Source organism: Theobroma umbraticum, unplaced genomic scaffold (assembly GCF_002168275.2).
Source record: "Theobroma umbraticum cultivar Fairchild unplaced genomic scaffold, ASM216827v3 scaffold_95.0, whole genome shotgun sequence".
Classification (NCBI taxonomy): Eukaryota; Viridiplantae; Streptophyta; class Magnoliopsida; order Malvales; family Malvaceae; genus Theobroma; species Theobroma umbraticum.
The window spans coordinates 5655356-5674691 of NW_018397257.1; the positions used below are offsets into that span (position 1 = coordinate 5655356).

Genomic DNA, 19336 nt, shown 5'->3' on the forward strand with positions numbered 1-19336 from the left:
ACAAATACAAGAGGAAGAGTACCTCTCTACACTTAATCAGAAGAAACAAATATCATTAAGGAGACCGAAAATAGAAAGATCACTGACTTCAGATAATAGTTAAAGGTCCACAATGTGACTAGAACCCCTTTTTTTTTAATCACAGCAGTAAAATAAACCAGAGAACAAAGGTCTCAGTGACAACCAAGGAGAGTGTATGACAAATTATTGGCAGATGCCCAATCCGCAGTCCACTTCACCTAACACATAATAGCGAAAGCACAAGCAAAATTTAAATTTGGTGCTTCTTGAATAGATGTAGATCAAAAAGAGGACAGTGAAAAGGACGTATTTTAACACAGAAGCAGATTACTAAAAATATTTGAAATTTCACTTAATGACTATCCCTTGAACTGCCACTCTCTACGGCACATGGGACAATGTGCTTGAGAAGTCTGTGAATTCACCCATTTCAATATGCAATGAAGATGGAAAGCATGGTTACATGCACCCCAAACTGCAAGAGAACAAAAGACAATAAAATTCATTATTCATTAAGGAAATGGGTAAAGAAACAAGGATAATGACAATTCCATACACACACAGGATGCAGAAAACAAATTCTGAGCAAATCAACGAGATAGAAATGAAGAAAATCAAGGAGGAATCAATTTGAATTGTTAGAGAAAATTATGCATTACATTTGTAAATACGTGTTCTGTATTTGCTCCATCATCTCCCTTTATATAAAACTCATAGCGGAAGCTGTAAATTACGCAAAATAAAGGAATTACCCTCTTTTTTTATAGATTTTGCCACAAATTTTACTGCATTGTTCCCTACATTTTGCAGACTAAAATTTAGTGAATAGAGAATCTGCATGAGAGGATACAAAGCATGGAAAAAGAGATATCAGCATGTGACTGACATGACGGTCCCCATAATTCAAATGTAATTCTCTCTTGCCAAATTATGCACCTTTATGATACACAACTAGCAAAAAATTAAATGCTGGATTTGTGCAATCTTGTGAACAATAAGACATTCAAATATATATATATTATCATATCAAAAAGTGTCAATGAGTTGTGATTGATTGATTTTGGACAAAATTTGCTCCTTCAACAAATTTGCAAAAAGGAACATGAAATAACCATGCTTTGCAAAATGCTCTAACTTTGCATATTAATTCCATGCACTTCCAAGGAATATACAAATTTAATTTGGGTTGTTAAGACTCCAATAAAATGGCAAGGCTCTACATTATATAATCAACCATGTAGCAAATTCCCCCATTAGGTGCCTACTCTTAAATCCATGTCTAAATACTCTTGTATCTCTTTCTCTTCTTGACCAAACATACATACATACATAAATGCATACATGCATACATGTGAGTGTGTATAAAATTGAAATTATCATCGAAAAGAAATTCTAAATAGACTTTAGATCATATATTATTGACACTTCAAATGAATGCTATTTAAAAATTTTAATTAGCATTGTTCTCGTAATTCTCCAACAAGTAGAAAAAAGAAATAGAAAAGGAATGGGAGACATGTTAAGCTAAACTGAAAGGCAAGAAATATTTAAACGCACAGCATCACAAAGAAACTCCTTTCAGGAACTAAATAATGACTCAATAACATGAGAAACAATTGCAACAGTACTACCAAACATGACAACTCTGGGGACGGACTTACTCAATGGGCAATCATCACCAGGGAGTTTACAGTCAGAACAGCAACCATCAAAGGCCATCCTACAGATTCCACATGTTTCATCTTGGGCATCCCATGTCCATGAAGCAACAGCATGCCATCTGCCATCATGAAGGGCAACAATTATGGATCCTCATCATTTAAAAAGGAAAATTCAAGGAAAAGCATAACCAGATTGACTATAAGGAAACAAAACAAGTTCTGGTAGCTTTGTTCAACCAAAATTTCACTAGTTACATTAGGATACAAGTGATAAAGAGAGCTTACTCTGTTCATAGCCCAACAGATATTGAAAGAGAAATGGGTCAAGAGAAAACCGCTGTTTCGAGTGACAACCAAATGTCATATTGACCACAAACCAGTCCAAGTTTATATCAAAAAGTTGAAATATATCCTTAGTACCATTTACACCACACCTGATATCAATCAAGGGGCAATTGCATTGCTTCTTATGCATGAACAATTTAAAGAGTTGAAGAAGAAGCAAAAGAAAATGCTAGTTGGGTCAAATCATATATATGCTAAAAATTGCACACACACGCACACAAAAAAAGGTACTATAGCAAAATAAATCATATATATGCCAAGAATATAAGAACCAGCGGAATATATCATGTTTATGCTCAAGATTAACAAGAAAGAGCCATGTCAAAATTTGGGAAAACCATTACACCTAAAAGGATTTTTATTTATGACCTTAAAGCTAGACTATACATACTAGTCGCAACATTAGAGTTTGCTCAGAACTCTTTGAGGAATGATTCAAGCCAATCAAGTTTTCTGTTGAATTGACTGTATTGTAACAGATCAAGTAACAAAATATTTCACAAGAGGAAGACGAAAAAAAAAAAGGCCAGGAATATTCTAAATCATGAGGATACGTAGCAGCTTGACTTTCATCTTCTCCTGCAAAACCAACACCTATGTGTAAGAACTTCCCCATAGACAAAACAAAAATTCATAAAAGAAAAGACTCATGTTTTAATCGTTCTAGAAACTTCAACAATATCAGCAAGATTCCATTTTCATTTTATATTCATTTCCATTTGTTCTGTTTCCTCACCAACCAAACTGGCATAAAACAAGATAGTCAAAGTTTTGCTGCATCAGTTCCATTTTTGCTATTCATAGCCATACATATGAGAACATCAGAAAGACACAATACCAACATTAAAGGAGTAAAATTGTATCGTCTTTCATTATCATACCAATTTCAAGTATATGCTTGACAAGAAAACTACTATCACATAAAAGAAAAGACAATACTTATCCAAAATTCTGAAAACATGTAAAAGGCAAACAATAAATTAAGAAACTAACTCTTGATGGAATAATATACAAAAATTCGAAAAAAAAAAAAAGACCCACGAGCTGAGATGCAGAAGAGCATTAGAATTTGAATAGAAAAGAAACAAACAGATGAAACCCAAATACAAATTCTAAAACCCTTTTGGGTTTCTAACTTTTTCCAACCAAATAATAAGAAAAACCCAAATACTAAATCACCCAATAGGCGGAATGCAGGGCTGCTTTTGCATAGATCATGACTTTATTCAGTGACTACATTTTGTTTTGAAGACCATTCCTATAGAACGTTTCCAAAATTTAGAAACAAAAAGAAACCGGGAAAATTGTTTTTCTTTTGTTCTTGGAAATGAAAATGGATAGTAATTATACCTGAAAGTCTGAAACTTTGAAATTGTTCTTTTCTCCCCTCTATCAACTTTTCTTTGGGCACACCCTCTATCTATATTTTTGGTGTAAAGCTTTTCGTCGCTGCTTCTCTTGCTTGTTCCCCCTCAATCTATTTTTTTGGTGTACAGTTTTAACTTGCCAGGATGGAGGGAAGCTGGGTTTGGTCTGAGGATGAGTACAAACAAGGTAATTTTTTAATAAAAAAATTCAAAGTTTTTAAAAACATAAATGGAGTATTTTATTTACCTATTTTTTTAAAAATTCAATAAGTATATATATATACAACTTTATTTATTTCATTTATAAGAATAAAAATCATATTGAAATGATTACTTTTTATTCATATTTAATAATGAGAGTGAAATATTTAATTTTACTAATGGAAGATATTTTTATACGTAAAAGAGAATACTTTTAGCTAGTAAATTAATCAAAATAAAAGATACTTAACTTTCACATCTAAATGCTAATTTCAACATTTTTATAAAAGTAAAAAGAAATAAAAATGTTAAAATTAAAATTCTTATGGAATTCAATTCATGTGTTAATATCCTTACAAAAAAGAAATTCATGTGTTATTGATTAATCATTCAAATAATTATTTTAATTAGAAATTACCACAAAATTCAACCTTCTAGACCTTGAAAATCATTTTTATACCCTTGTAGCTAGAGATTGTTAAACTTTATATGCAATTAATCTATACTTATTCTAAAATTTATTCTATGATTCTTGATTCATGATTTGATAGTGAAAATCATACTAACAAAATTAACTATTAAAATTAAGTATATTAGAATCTTCCACTTATTTAATCAGCAACACTCTAAAGGCGCGTTTGGTAAGGGGTACTCCTCAAGAATTTTTTTCTTCTAGTTGGATTGTTTTCGAAAAAAGGAAATAATCGTTCTTCCTCAAAATCTCAAAATTTTCATTACACCCCGTGATATTAAGTATTCAACACCTGATCGAAATATTTTAGACTAAGATGCCTTTGCTTATTTTAAAAAATTATGAACTTTATTGCGTCTTAGTGACCAAATACAACCACAATGAGCACTATGTTGGCATTCCATAACGTCGATCCATTTCTTGTGGCCAATCAACGGAAAAGAAAAAAAATTTAAAAAAAAGAAAAAAATTAAAATAAAAAAGTTTAAATTTTTAATTATAAATTATAAACATAAAAGAAAATCTGAAGATTTTCTAATTGATTAGAGTTGATTTTAACTAGCTAAGATTGAAGGAAGTGAAGCTTCTATTAGTTAAAGGGAAAACCAATAAATTAAAGGAAGATTATTATTTGGAGAAAATTGAAAACCGAAAGTTTTTAATTGGGTAAATCCTCCTCTAATTGGTTAACACAGTATACAGAACTGCAAGATAGTGTGAGAAATACTCTAAAGCTTATTACAAGAAATTAAAGCTTGGGTTACAAACTTACTTTATAAAAACTTGCTGGAAACTATTAATTCTACTAGTATAGTGAAATTGGTTGAAAATCTTTGATTGAGAGATTAAGGTAGTGGATGTAGGTTAAAGGATCGAACCACTATAAATCCTTATGCATTGTCTACTTCTCTCTTCTCTTTTTTACTTGGTGTCTTTTAACTACAATTAGTTTTAAATCTTCTTTCCTTTAATTGATTAAAAGCTCTACAATTTAAAAAGGGCTAATCTTAACATTTTTAATACTATTTACCTCCCCTTCTAACACACTAACAGAACCAACAAGTGGTATCAAAGTCAAATTCTTAAAGTTAAGATTTAACATCTTTAAAGGAGATCCACATGGCTTTACAAAAGTTTATTGCTGCCGGGGGTTAATCGACAAATAGGTCTCCTTTATTTGATGGATCAAATTATGCTTATTAGAGAACTAGAATGTCTATCTATATCAGAATCCTAAATTATGAAATGTGAGATGTGATCATGAGAAGACCTTATATTCCCACCTCACCCAGTTTTGTCACAAGTGAGAAAATACCTAAACTAAGAGCTAAGTGGACTGAAGTTGAAGTAAAAAAAGTTCAAACCAACTTTAAAGCTATCAACAACCTCCATTGTGCATTAACCCCCATAGATAAAATTTCTAGTTATACCACAGCCAAACAAATTTGAAAAAAATTTAGGGTCATCAATGAAGAGACTTCACAAGTTAAAGAGTCTAAAATTATCTTACTCACTCATAATTATGAATGTTCAAAATGAAACTTAGTAAAGATATTTCTACCATGTTTGATAGGTTTACCAACAATACAAACAAACTCAATCAACTCGAGAAAGCCATTCTTAAACATAAGTTAGTGAAAAGATTACTCAAATGCTTCTCAAAAAGCTAGAAACCCAAAGTCACTACCATTCAAGAAGGTAGGATCTTAATATCGTCACACTTGATGAAATTTGTGGTTTACTCTTCATACATGAACTTGAAATGAATGAAGAAGAAGAGGAGGAAAAGAAAGAAGCTAAAGAGAAAAAGAAAAATCTCACACTTAAGATTAGCACACTTAAGGAAAACCTTAAAGAATTGTCAAGTGATGATGATGGAGAATTTGCCATGATCGCTAAAAATTTAGAAAGCTAATTAGATAAAAAGGCGGAAGGTTTGGAAGAAAAAATTTCAAGAAGAATCAAGGTTTTTATTGGAAAAACAAGTATAAGGGTGATCTCAGCAAAAAGGATGAAATGGTATGTCTTGAATGCAAAAAACTTAAACACTTTATATCATAATGCCCATTACTCAAGCAAGAAACTTCAAAGAAAATGAAAAATCAAAAAAAGTAATGGTGACAGTAACATGGTTTAATAGTGATTTTTTAAGTTCAAAGGAAGATAAAGAAAAATAAGAGAAAAGAGCAAACTTTTGCCTAATGGCAAAAAAAGAAGAAATTGAGGCACCATCTAACTCTTGTGATATTTCTTATGATGAACTTCAAAATGAGTATGAATGCTTATATGCTGAATTTGAAAAACTTGTTCTAAATATAAACTATGTGAAAGAAAACCATGGCTTTAAATGATGAGTTAGAGACAATCAAGCTTGAGTATAATTATGTTTTTGATCATAGGAGTATGCTTTAAATTGAACTTAAACAGTCCAAAATTGATTTTAAACTCTTCAAGTTGGAGCTAAAAAGCAACAATATAACCTTACAAAAGGTAATAGATGAAAATGTTGCTCTCAAAGCTTTAATGAAAGAAAACTTAAAACTGAATTTGGAAAATGAAAAGAAACCAAGAAAATTACAATGTTTAAAAAGAACAATAATGCATTCTTTCAACATTGTTATATGTGTGTCAAATAGGGACATTTATCTTATAATTGTTATCACAATGGAAATAGACTTTCCAAAACCAAATTGGTTTAAGTGCTCAAAGGATCTAATGTGTTGGTTAACCTTCAAAGACCCATCAAAGTATAGGCACCTCTAAAGAAAAATTGAAAATCTGTTTTGTAGGTTGAGTAAGGGCAAAAGGACAAATGTTTTTAAGCTTAACGAAAGGAAAGGTAGGCTTGGACTTGGACAGTGGTTACTCAAGGCACATAACAAGCAATGAGAACTTGATTGCTAATCTTGATAGAAATAAGAGTGGTAGTGTTTCCTTTGGTGATAACTCCAAAAGTACTATCCAAAGAATTGAAACCATTGGTAACATATCTCAAACCCAAATCAAACATGTTTTATTTGTTAAAGGTTTAAAACATAATTTGCTAAGTATCAGCCAGCTTTGTGATGGAGGATTTAAATTATGTTTTGATTCCCATGGATATCAAGTGATTGATATTGATACTAAAAAAGTAGCATTCATTAGCAAAAGAATTTAAAACATGTATGTTATTTTTCTTGATGAAATAAAGTCTAGTGAATCTTATTTTATTGCCAATGATGTATATGATAGTTGGTTGTGACATAGAAAAGTAGGTCATGCTAGTATGTATACTATTTCAAAACTCTTAAAAAAGGACCTCTTTATTGGACTTCCAAAAATAACTTTTGAAAATGACAAAGTTTGTAATGCATGCCAACTTGAGAAACAAGTAAAAAACTCATTTAAATCTAAGAAAATCATATCAACTTATAAACCACTTAAACTATCACAATTTGACTTATTTGGACTAATCACTTTTGCTAGTCTAGAAGGCAAGTCATATGGCTTTGTTAGTGCAGATGGTTATCTAGATAAATATAAGTATTTTTTCTTGCTCACAAACCTTTAAAAGAAATAGCAAGGATAATACTTTGTGAAAACAACTTTCCCAAATATTTATGGGCAAAAGCTATGAACAATGCAACTTATATTTTAAATAGGGTTTCCATTAGAGCCATGATTTTTAAATCCCTTTATGAGCTTTACAAAGGAAGAAAACCAAACATTTCTTAGTTAAGGAGTTTTGGATGCAAATGTTTTGTTTTAAATAATGGAAAACACTCATTGGAAAAATTTGATGCTAGGAGTGATGAGGCTATTTTCTTAGGTTATGCATTAAACTCTAAAGTATATAGAGTGTTTAACAAAAGGACACTAGTTATAGAATAGTCAATTCATATTGTTTTTGATGAAACTAATGTTGTACAAAGAAAGGTAGTGTTTAATGATCAAGATGATGATGCAAATGATACTGAGAAGAAAATGGAGAAAATGAACTCAAACAACAAAGTAGATGATGGAGAGAGCTCAAAGGAGAAAAATAAGGAAGAACCATCACTAAAAAACTTGCAAATAACTGAAGAACAACACAACAATCTTCCTAAAAGTTAGAAATTTGCAAGAAATCATCCTCAAGAACTAATCATTGATAATCCCTCGGAAGGTGTTAAAACTAGAAAGGGATTAAGAGGCTTGGGAATATCTTGTATTCATTTCACAAATGGAACCAAAGAACTTTGAGAAAACTTAAAAGGAAAATAATTAGATAATTGCCATGCAAGTGGAACCTTTTATTAAAATTGTTGATCAAAGGAAAGTTTACTTAAAAGATGGATTAATCAGTTAAAGTGAGAAAGAAGAAAAGGGTTAATGAAAATAGAACCTCATTAACTGATTAATGTGGATCCTTAACCAGTTAAGGCATGACTAGGCATTGAGTTGAAGCAAATAAAAAAAGCCTTAATTAGTTATTACTAGGCTTAACTGATTAAGAAGGTACTAGAAGATGAAAACAAAGACATGATAATTGGTTAAGAAATTAGATTAGTCAGTTAAAACACAAGGCTCTAGCACCTTTGAAGTATTAAAATTCAAATTTAAAATAAGTTTGACCATTGAAGGGAGCCAAAATGAAAATTTTCAAATATTAAGATTTTCTAATTGATTAAAGCTAATTTTAACTAGCTAAGATTGAAGGAAGTGAAGCCTCAATCAGTTAAAAGGATAACCAGTCAATTAAAGGAAGATTGTTTTTTAGAGAAGATTGAAAACAAAAAGATTTTAATTGGGTAGAGCCTCCTCTAACCAGTTAACGTAGTACATAGAGTTGCAAAACAATGCAAGCCAGGAAGGCATAAATCAGTTAAAGCCTACTCGTAATCAGTTAACAAAAAATCTATCTGTCTATTTGAATTTACACACAAAATGATAAAATAATAGCTAGAATGACATTAGAGTTGTTCTTAACGACTAGAAATTGCCTCAAACAGCAAAATCTGACTCCTCAAGTATAAAAGGAAGCCCTAACGGTCAAAGAAAAGAAAGAAACTCCCAAAAGAAAGCCATTTTAAACAAAAAGCCAAAGAATCAAAAACACTTATTTTTCATTCTTATTTCTAAAAAAATATTTGAGCTTGATTGTAGCCTTTCTAGATCTGTAACGATAACTAGTTGAACTTTTTTTTCTTCTTTTTTCTTGAGAAATTAGAGCATGGGAAGTAGCTTATTGTAAGAAATTAAAGCTTGGGTTAGAAGCTCACCTTGTAAAAGTTTGATGGAAGTTGTTAATTCCTAGTGTAATAAAGTTGGGTTGAAAATCTTTAATTAAAAGATTAAGGTAGTGAATATAGGTTAAAGGAACCAAACCACTATAACTCCTTATGCATTATCCACTTTTCTCTACCTTTCTTTACTTGGTATCTTTTAACTATAACTAGTTTTAAATCTTTATTCCTCTAATTGAGTAGAAGCTCTACAAATTTAAAAGAGCTAACCTTAAAATTTTTAATGCTATTCACCCCTTTTCTAACACACTAACGGGACTAACAATATTAATATTTTAAAATATTAGTAATTAAATTATATATGTTTTAATTATAATAATATTTAAATTATAAATAAAATATTAATATTTAAAAATAAAATAAAATAATCCTATTAATGTTTAAAGTATAAATTAATAATTTTTTTAAAAATTATAAATTATTAATATGTAAAAAATGAAATAAAATAAAAATAAATAATTATATTAGAATTTTCAATATTTTTTATAAATTATAAAGAAATAAATATTTTTTAAATCAAAAATCAAATATTATAGTAAAAGGTATTTTTATCTTTTTATCACATATTCCTTTTGTCACAAATCGCACATCAGTAAGAGATGAGGTGGGTTTTAGATATATATACATGAGTCTTTTATCACTTATCAAGCATGTCTTTTAGGTTGGGAACATGGGCTCATTATTTATAGACTTACTTAAACTCCATTTTTGAAGCTTAATATTAGAACAGACTCGAAACTTCATTGATGTGGGCTTAAATCCAATATCAAAGAAAAACTCCTTACAGGGAGTAAGAGAGGATGTCATGATCCTAAAAATGGGAGATATGAACCTCATATCATTTATATATTAGAGTGGTACTGGGTATATAAGGGTTCACATCACCTTCAACCTATGAGGCCTTTTCGGTGAGACAAAACCATGAGGTCAGCAGGCCAAAGCGAACAATATCTCATAAGGGTTGATGTGAACTATAACATTTGGTACCAGAGTAGACCTAGATCTTTACTGATGTGAGCTCTCATGAGAAACACAAAGGTCGAAGTAGAACCAGACTAGTGTAAGGGTCCCTCTTTTTTATGAGTGAAGAGTTAGTGCAATAAGAGCATTGCACAATTAAATAGGTAGAATGTCACGGATCCCACATCAATAAGAGATGAGGTGTGTATTAGGTATATAAACATAGGCCTTTCACCACCTATCATGTCTTTTGGGTTAAAAATATGAGCTTGTGATTTATAAACTTACTTAAGCTTTATTTTCAGAGCTTAAAGCCACACAACATTAGGTTTAAGTTCCGACCTACGACACCTTTATTATTCCAAAACTATTTTTACTAACCAAACAATGAAAAGAATCATAATTCCTATCTTATTCCATTCAATGAACCAAATTACATAGTTATCATTTTATTTATTCTTATTTTATTTTATTCTCATAAAATAATTATTTTATTTTGTAAACCAAACGTATTGTAATTAATATAAGAGAAGTAAGTAACATTTTTTATAATGTGAATATTAAAATTATATTACGATATTTGGTAGAAAAAAAATCAATATAATTAACTTTACATTGGGATCACATTCCCATGGAGAGAAAGAATCACATTCCATAGGGAAAGTCATTAATTTTATTGGACTAAAATGCCCAACATCTTTCTCACCTAGCTAAACAAATTTAATTAATTAACTAACTAATTTTATTGCCTCTCAAAAAAACTAACTAATTTAATTATGAACTAATTTAAATTAATTAGTTAAATAATTAATTTAATTTACTAATTTAATTGAATGGTTCAAACTAATTTAAATTAATTAAAATAAATAAATGTTAGACATCAATTTACAAATTTGACTTTGAATTCCATCAAAATAAAAGGAGATTGAGTTTAAAAATGAGAGATTACCAAAAGATAAAGATGATTTATCATTTTGAATTTAGAATGGTGAAAAAAAAAATAAATATTTGAAATACATATATTTATATGGATGAATATCTGTAATTTGGTTTTAATTAAATGTTTGAGTTTAAATTTTAAATAGCAATTGCTTAGGTTGAAAAAATGAGTTAGAAAAAATTTTAAAAATAGAAATGGTTTTAAGCAATTTTTAATCAATGAAAAATGAATCTTAAAGCTTAAAAATTGTTTTACATTTAACAAAAGTGAAATACGAACTCACAAAATAAATCTCCACGGTTGTGCTAACCGACTCAAGATTTCTTAGGCTCGGACTTGATTTATTATAATATTAATATATAACTATTTTTATTTAATTTTAATTCAAAAATATATTTAAGACAATGTTTCATAAATCAATAATAAATATTACTATCTTGAATTTTATTAATAATAAATAGTATTTTTTATTAAATAAAAAAATTTTAATAATTATGGTATACAAGAACGCAAAGTTTCTCAAAAAGGTTAAACAAATAACAAAGAAAATATCAACATTTTCCAGAAAAAGTAATATTTGCTCAAAACCCAATTTTCGGGAGCAAACAAAGTAGAAATCTCATCAGAAAAATCAAATGCGTAAACCACCAGAATGAAAAAAAAAAGAAAAAATTATTTCACTATAAAAGGAGTGCTCGGAATATCCCTGTGAAAAAAGCAATGAATGGGAGAATTGATTTGAAGCCTGAAGATAATAATTCTGCATTCTCCAACTTATTTACACCTTTTTAGGCCTAATCTCAATCCCTTGTACGATAAGACCACCCTTGGCAATACCAGCCTTTGCCTCCATAACTCTCATTTCCACTTCATCTTCTCCATATCTGTTGAAGAAGTCACCTAACTCAATTTCTAGCCACCCATCTGCTCTCTCCTTTGAACGTTCCAGACTGCACATGACACTATGGTCTATCAATGACGGCTCATACCAATGCCCCACACGTCGTCGACATGGCCTACTCTCAATCATGGGGTCTAGAGCAACAGATTTCGTACAAACTTTATCAGCTCCACATGTCAGTGAAACCTCTGCAGGATAGTCGTTAAAGCCGAAGGCATGTCTCAGCTTGAACACAAGATAAGCTGCATAGTTTGTATCTGGTGACAGCTTGGAGGCACTAATCATGCCACGGATTTCAAGCCACCACACATAATTCAGCTTGGCCACCTCCTTAAACCTGTTCTTTTTCGCAAACAGGATATTGAATCAACAAAAGTGAAGAGACAAACATAAATTGAACCTTCAAATATGGGGAAAGGTAAGATAAAACAATTGAGTATCAACCTGGATTCAGGATGGGAGATCCAAGCCCAATAAGCCGGTGTATTTCCCCAGGCAATCATTAGATCTCTTGGAGCAATCATATAGCTTTTCTTGCCACTCCATTTGTCCAGTGAAAAACTCTATCATACACGTCAACACCAAATTTAGATGTACAAATGTTGAGATAATAACTATGAATGAACAACAAGCACCCCTGCATTTGCACATAGGTTTATGTTGCACAAGCAAATTTTCTAGCCAATGAATGGATACAAGCTTTGTGTATAAAATGTTAGTACAAGAATAGAATATCAACATTTACTTCGATGTAGTGAATAATAATGTGAAATAAATTCCAGCTCTCCATCGGTTATAATGGCTAAAGTTGAAAATCAAATCCAAAACCCCATTTCCCGTAAAAATTTTTATCATAACCATGAATTCATCGATTTGCATTGGCCAGTAAATCATTTTATGCAACAGAGGGTTCTAAGTCCATAGAGAAAGATCTAATTACAAGTTATGGACTTATAAAATAGTCCCATATGAGACTTGTGAAAATAGCCCTTGTCTTAGATTGAAGATTACAGGGTACTACGCTATACTAAAGATTAGCAACATTTCATTTCCAAACTACATTAAGGATGCAACCTACAAACAATTGGCGATTAATGAAGAGTTCTAACCAGAATTCAGACCAAAGGAAACTCAACACAACACTTAAACTAAATAGGGATAACAGCACTTAACGAACTATGTATTGATACCTTTCTGCCTTCATCAACAAGGATAGGGACATGACAAAGATGGAAAAACAGGTCTTTCTTGGAAGAGAAAGTAAGTGAAGAGGAGTCAGCCTCAGCACACCTTGATAAAATGGTTTGATAATCAGGCGGCAGGAAACTGTTCCAGAGGCTATCAGAAGCAGCAGCTGATCTGAAAGTGGCAGAAAGACAGGACAATCTGCAAGCATCGGCAGGGCTGGTAGCAGAAAGGATTTTGGCTACGCATTCTTCCGGTCATTCATTCCAAAAAAGAGCAGCACCCTGGTGATCAAGCCCAATCCCTTCTTCTCCAATATTCTCCTTCATCTCGTCGTCCTTAGTATCGGAATTCCCCATTTTTGTTTTTGGACAGCTACATTCTGCAGTCGCCGGGGTTGTCATTGTATAAGTACGAGGATGATGAAAGCTTAGCAGTTAAGTTTCTGAAATCGCGTAACCTTCTCGAGGCTGACGCGTGCTAATTTTCCTTTAATTACGGATTATATAAAATATTTTGTTAAAAAGTTTTAATACTTTTTATTATTTAGATAAATTTCAAAAACATTTTCAGTTATTTGAATATTTCGTAAAAAATATTTTCCATCGTCACTTACTTTTAATAATTTTTTACCATAACACCATATAAATGGTAACATTTATCAATTATACAATACATTCAAAACAATATTTCAATATTAAAAATATTATATGTAAAATAATATTTAATCTATTATGACTATATGTGTAAATGTTCATTATATTATAGTTTAAGAGTTTATACCAAACTAGATAGTTTAGACATTAGCCCAATCAAATCAAACAGCCCAACAAACCAAACAAAAAAGTGTAACTTAATTTGAACTTTTGTATTTAATTATTTATATTTAGATTTAGATATAATTTATACTGGATTAAGATTAGAATTTAATTTATCAAAATCAAATCCTTAAGTATTTTTTTTATCTTGTAAATTATATCTAGATAAGTGATTATTATTTATAAATAGGTCTCTTATTTCATTTATAAATATACACTCAGAATAAGATCCTTTTACTTTCTAAATATTTTTTCTCCCTCTAAATGTTTTTTTATATTTCTCTTATAGTTATTCTTTCAAGTTAAATTGTATAACATGTTATCAGCACAATTTTGTAATCCTTTTAAGTTGTGGTATCGTTTAGCTTTCAGCATCATCTTAAAGTCAAAATTTTGTTTCTTTAAGTTTAAAAAATATTTCAATGGTTGATGTTTAATTTTTTATTTTAGAGAATTAAGTATGTGATTTAATATTTCTTTGGAGTTTTCATTTTAGAGAATCAGTAAGTAACTTAATATCTTTTTGGTGCTTTCATTCATAAAAATCTACTTTAATGTGAATTTACTATTATGTATTCAATTTATTAAATCAAATTAAGTATACGAACTTATAATTATATATGATCTCTTTATTCTAGTATTGGAATATGATTTGTTCAACACATGATATCTTTGTTTTAAATTTCAAATATGATTATGCTCAATATACGTAAATATATTTTTAAACCTATGAGATTTTACAGAAGACATTTTGAATTGAATATATGAAATTGACTTTGTATGATATTTATTTTGTAGCCAGTAGAAAATATTATACTTTGATTTAAATATTTTTATTTTGGATTTTATGTCTTTTTGTGGTTGAGAAAAATAATAAGTTATCAATGAAAAATCATAAACCTCGTCTATTTCGTGAAGTGAATGCTATATTATTCAATAATTATTGTCATAGACATGAAAAAAGTTAATGTTTTACATTTACTTTATAAATGTTATGGATAATTGTGCAAAGGTGGCTCGATCACTTACATGGACAACCGAGGGTGTTGATAGATGATTATGGCATGATATATGAGTTTTTAACTTTAACTATGTTATTGAATGAATGTACTTACATTATTTATGTTGAGAAGTTTCTTAACTATATATGCTTAAAGATTTTGTGATTTTCATTAGCATCAAAGCTCACCTAAGTTAAGGATGAAGGATTTGTGGGTTTCTAAGCATCTACTATGTTAAGTAGTAGTGAATTTATATTAGAAAACTAGTTTTAGATAAACCTGCTTAGTTTCAAAAAGGTTTAGAAAGGTTATTATATGATTATAATTTGAGCAATGATGTTATTGATTGTTTGACGTTCTAGGATTAGAGTTCGCTGAAGTAAAGTCTTACTTATTGGTAGAGGTTGACATTTTGAATGTGAGTAGATACACCTTTTCAAGTATTTTAATATATAAAGTAAGCAAGATTTCTATGAAAATGAATGATTTTGCATGATGAAATACTATTTCAAATAATGGATTATCGAAGGATTTGACTTTTAATGTTTTCAACTAGATTTCAAAAAGTATGATTGAAGGATTTGATTTGATGATGATTTATTAAATGAGATGACATAAATGATTTTCAATTAGTTTGCCATTCTACTATGTATGTAAATATTTTACTGTGTATTAGTTTTCAACAAGAGGGACAAGCCCTTTTCACCGTTTTACTTCAAAAACTTCAACTCCATTAAGTTGGAAAATGAAAATTAAGTTAAAACTCAAATGTTTAGGTGTAGGTAGGCATTCTCACCCTCAAACTTATGATATGCTTTATGTGAGCAATAATAGAACATGTGAAACATGGTTCTTTAGGATAGTATGTGATGTAGTTCCACATACCCTATAGGAAGGTTAAAGGTATAGCATGAGTTTACTGGAGATAATTATGTGTTAGGAAGGTTAAAGGTATAGCACGAGATCTTAGTTTTCCTATATCTTTTTCTATGGATATAGGAATTCTTACTATCTTAGTATGTTCTCCTACATCTCTCACTTTAAAGCAACTAGTATCAGCCACATCCAATTCTAGAAACTTAGTTGTTTTTGCCTCAACAATTTTACCACCTCCATTAACATAATAAAATATATAACCCTTGGAATAATATAGGTACCCAAAAAACTAACAACTAGTGGAACGATACTTTATTTTAGTTTCAGTGAGATCAAAAAGGCGTACCTTGATAACTCCATGATATATAATTATTTGGTCTTAATTTTGATTAATTAATTGCTACGTTCTTGAATTTTATCTTAAATTTTTAGCTATTTATTTTTTAAGTAAATTATGTTGGGTCAATTGAATTTAGATTATTTTAGGCTAAGTTAGTTGTTGATTTATCTAAGTATGGCTGCTATTGATTAAAATGTACTTTTATCGGTATGTTATGTTGAAGCACTGTTAATTGAAGTTGGAGAGTGCATTGTAGGTGTAGATGTCCACTGCACATGTTGTGGTATTTCAATTATATCTCCAACTACAAAAGTCCAAATGATGTAATTCATGGACCATTGAAAATCTAAGAGGCTAAGCTACAACTTTCATGTTTACCACTTTTCTTAGTTTAGTTCCGGAGAAGGAGAAAATCTCTTCAGAAATCAAACTAGTGCAGTAGAGCTTAAAAATTCAAAGTAAGCATTTAATGGCAGTAGCTATCACCTGCCCATGGCTGTGGCCATCGAAAAGAAACAAGGCTCGTGGCCATGGCCCTACTGTAGAGATAGAATTTAAGTTGTTTTTTACTTTTATTCTCATTCGATTTTGAAGCCTATTTAAAGCACCGTTCCATAGCACGATTTAAGCAAGAATTAAGAAAGGTTTTCTGAAGAAAAGGAGACATTCAAGCTAGCAAGAAGGCAAGGAATTCAAAGGAGGAATCATGGATCGAAGAATTGACAAATCTCGGAGTTCTTTTCTTCTTTATTTTATTTATACTTTCTTGTTTAGTTTTAATGTTTATTCCTTTTGAATGATGTTTTTAGGAATTATGTTGAACTGAGTTTTTAATCTAGAGTTACAATTGAATCCAATGCATAGTCTAAATTTTTAATATTCTTTCTTGCTTATGATTAATAGTGTTAGAGTTGTTTATTTCAATTATGTTCTTAATGCATATGATTACTTGATCACCAATTAAATTGATTTGAAAACCTAAATGAAACTACAAGAGGGAGTTTAAAGTAAGCCATGGATGAAGTAGCATATGTTCAATATCAATTGCATGGGATGATTGATTTGATTTGCTTGTAGGGTAGGAACACACTTACATATCATATGTAGCCATAATTAGAGTCTAAGCTTAATGAATCTTTTTTTATTTCGATTTGCATAGGAATATTATAAATTGGTTAAGGAAGATATTTTATAAGAACATCAGAAGAGACTTATAAATAATTTAAAACTTTAGGTTAACAATTCAAGCTTATGTAATAAGTAAAGAGTGAATAGAAGAAATTCAGATGAAACATTGAGGGGATATTATGGTTCTAGACTTTTAGTTGATTGATTAATTAATTAAATTGTTACTCTTGCTTTTAGTTTTAGTTTTAGTTTATTTAATTTTATTAGTTTTAAAATTTGATTATCTGGATAAGATTAAGTTGTTTTAATTTCAATACTTAGCAAAAAAATTTGGACGATTTTCCATGGGAATGAACTTTACTTTCTATATGTTACTTGTTAATGATATATACACTTAGGTGATAAATCCAACAACATACCTTTGAAAGGCATCCCCAAACACATAAGTGCTCAAGTCTAGGTTTACATCTATTCCACAACTCATATGGGTTTTAAGAATAGACTTGGTAAGAACTCTATTTAAGATATATAAGACTGTTTTAATCGTTTTTCACCATAAAAATTCTAGTAAATTAGCTCCACTCATACTCCTCATCATATCCTTTAGAGTGCGATTTCGTCTTTCGATCACACCATTTTGTTCAAGATTACCAAGCATAGTATATTGAGGCACTATTCAACTTTTTAAATATTTGGCACAAGGACCCTTTTGTTGTCTAGTTGTGTTATGTCTACCATAATATTCACCACTCGTATTAGATTTGACAACCTTAATGATTTTTTTCAACTATTTCTTAACTTCAATCTTAAAAATTTTAAATTTATCAAAAATTTCTAACTTTTCTTTAATTAAGAACATATAACCATAATGAGAAAAATCATCAATGAAGGTCACAAAATATCTACAATTGCGAATGGTAGGGGTATATGGTCCACTTATGTCAATATGAATAAGTTTTAACCATTTGGAAATTCTATGTGACTCTTTTCCTTTTATTTTTGTCATTTTTCCCTTACAATAGTCAACACGTTTCTAGGTAATTAAAAATAAAAGTAAGTCGGATGTTATCCTTTATTAATCCTTTTACTCTTTCTTTGGAGATCTACCCAAGCTTTTTATGCCATAGCATGGAAGGTTTTTCCTTTATGTAAGGCCTTTTGGCAACTCTTTCAACATTGTATAAGGTGGCATAAATGTTAATAGGAATCAAACGCAATCTATATAATCCTCAAGTTAAAGAACACAAACCAATATCCTTCAAATCAAAAATTATTCTAGCAATTGAATCCTTAATATCAAAAGCATAACTAGCAGTGTCTAAAAATGAAATTGAAACTAAATTTCATTTGAATGACAATATATAGAAAGTGTTTTCTAACAAAAGTGTGTTTCCAGCACTTAAATTTAAACATATTGTTCCTATAAATTCTACTTCTGCCTCTGCATTATTGCTAACATTTACTTTGGACTCATCTTTATTTGGCTTCCTTTTGGTTATGAATCCCTGTAAGGTAAAAGCAACATGATTAGTTGCACCATTATTAAGCCACCAGGAATTGGATAGGGCCTCCAGTAAATTGGATTCATAAACAACAAAAGCCATGAAGTTATTTTCATGTTCACGCTTCCCTAGCTAAACCTTATATTTGAAACAATCTTATTTCCTATGTCTCTTTTCCTTACAAAAGAAGCAGTTAAGTTCCTTCTTAATGATAGCTTTAAGACCTTTCACATTAACAAATTGACCATGTCCTTCCTTTGTATCTTTATATTGTTTAAGAGCACTAGAATTTGGTTTCTTACGTTTCTTGCAAGGAGTTTTGGTAACAAGAAGAGCAATCTTGGACTTTTGAGT

At 30.1% G+C, this 19336-nt stretch overlaps 1 protein-coding gene and 1 pseudogene across 3 annotated transcripts; both read right to left on the reverse strand.

Annotated features, from left to right (window-relative positions):
* Positions 1-32: 32 nt before the first annotated feature.
* Positions 33-3561, reverse strand: APC11 (anaphase-promoting complex/cyclosome 11). Of its 2 annotated transcripts, none has more exons than XM_089782844.1 (5): positions 3378-3561; positions 2582-2606; positions 1968-2116; positions 1683-1801; positions 33-496 (listed from the first exon to the last, which is right to left on the reverse strand). In XM_089782844.1, the coding sequence occupies exons 4-5, from the start codon at positions 1738-1740 to the stop codon at positions 381-383; spliced, it is 174 nt and encodes a 57-aa protein (XP_089638970.1). In that variant the 5' UTR covers positions 1741-1801; positions 1968-2116; positions 2582-2606; positions 3378-3561; the 3' UTR covers positions 33-380. The 2 variants fall into 2 exon arrangements, with proteins under 2 accessions (XP_089638970.1, XP_089638971.1); XM_089782845.1 differs by having other exon boundaries at positions 1968-2145.
* An 8138-nt stretch (positions 3562-11699) lies between these two features.
* Positions 11700-13739, reverse strand: LOC110412596 (putative F-box protein PP2-B12; annotated as a pseudogene). The gene is made up of 3 exons (XR_016350998.1): positions 13323-13739; positions 12577-12695; positions 11700-12469 (listed from the first exon to the last, which is right to left on the reverse strand). The product of XR_016350998.1 is annotated as a putative F-box protein PP2-B12 (transcript).
* Between the last annotated feature and the right edge of the window lie 5597 nt (positions 13740-19336).

What these genes read in the sequence shown, in the direction of transcription:
- APC11 (XM_089782844.1), bottom strand. Translation starts at nt 1,740, where the DNA reads ATGGCCTTTGATGGTTGCTGTTCTGACTGTAAACTCCCTGGTGATGAT. An exon ending in TGGTGATGATTGCCCATTGA is followed by an intron (nt 497 to 1,682) that starts GTAAGTCCGTCC and finishes GTTCTCTTGCAG; the next exon opens with TTTGGGGTGCATGTAACCAT.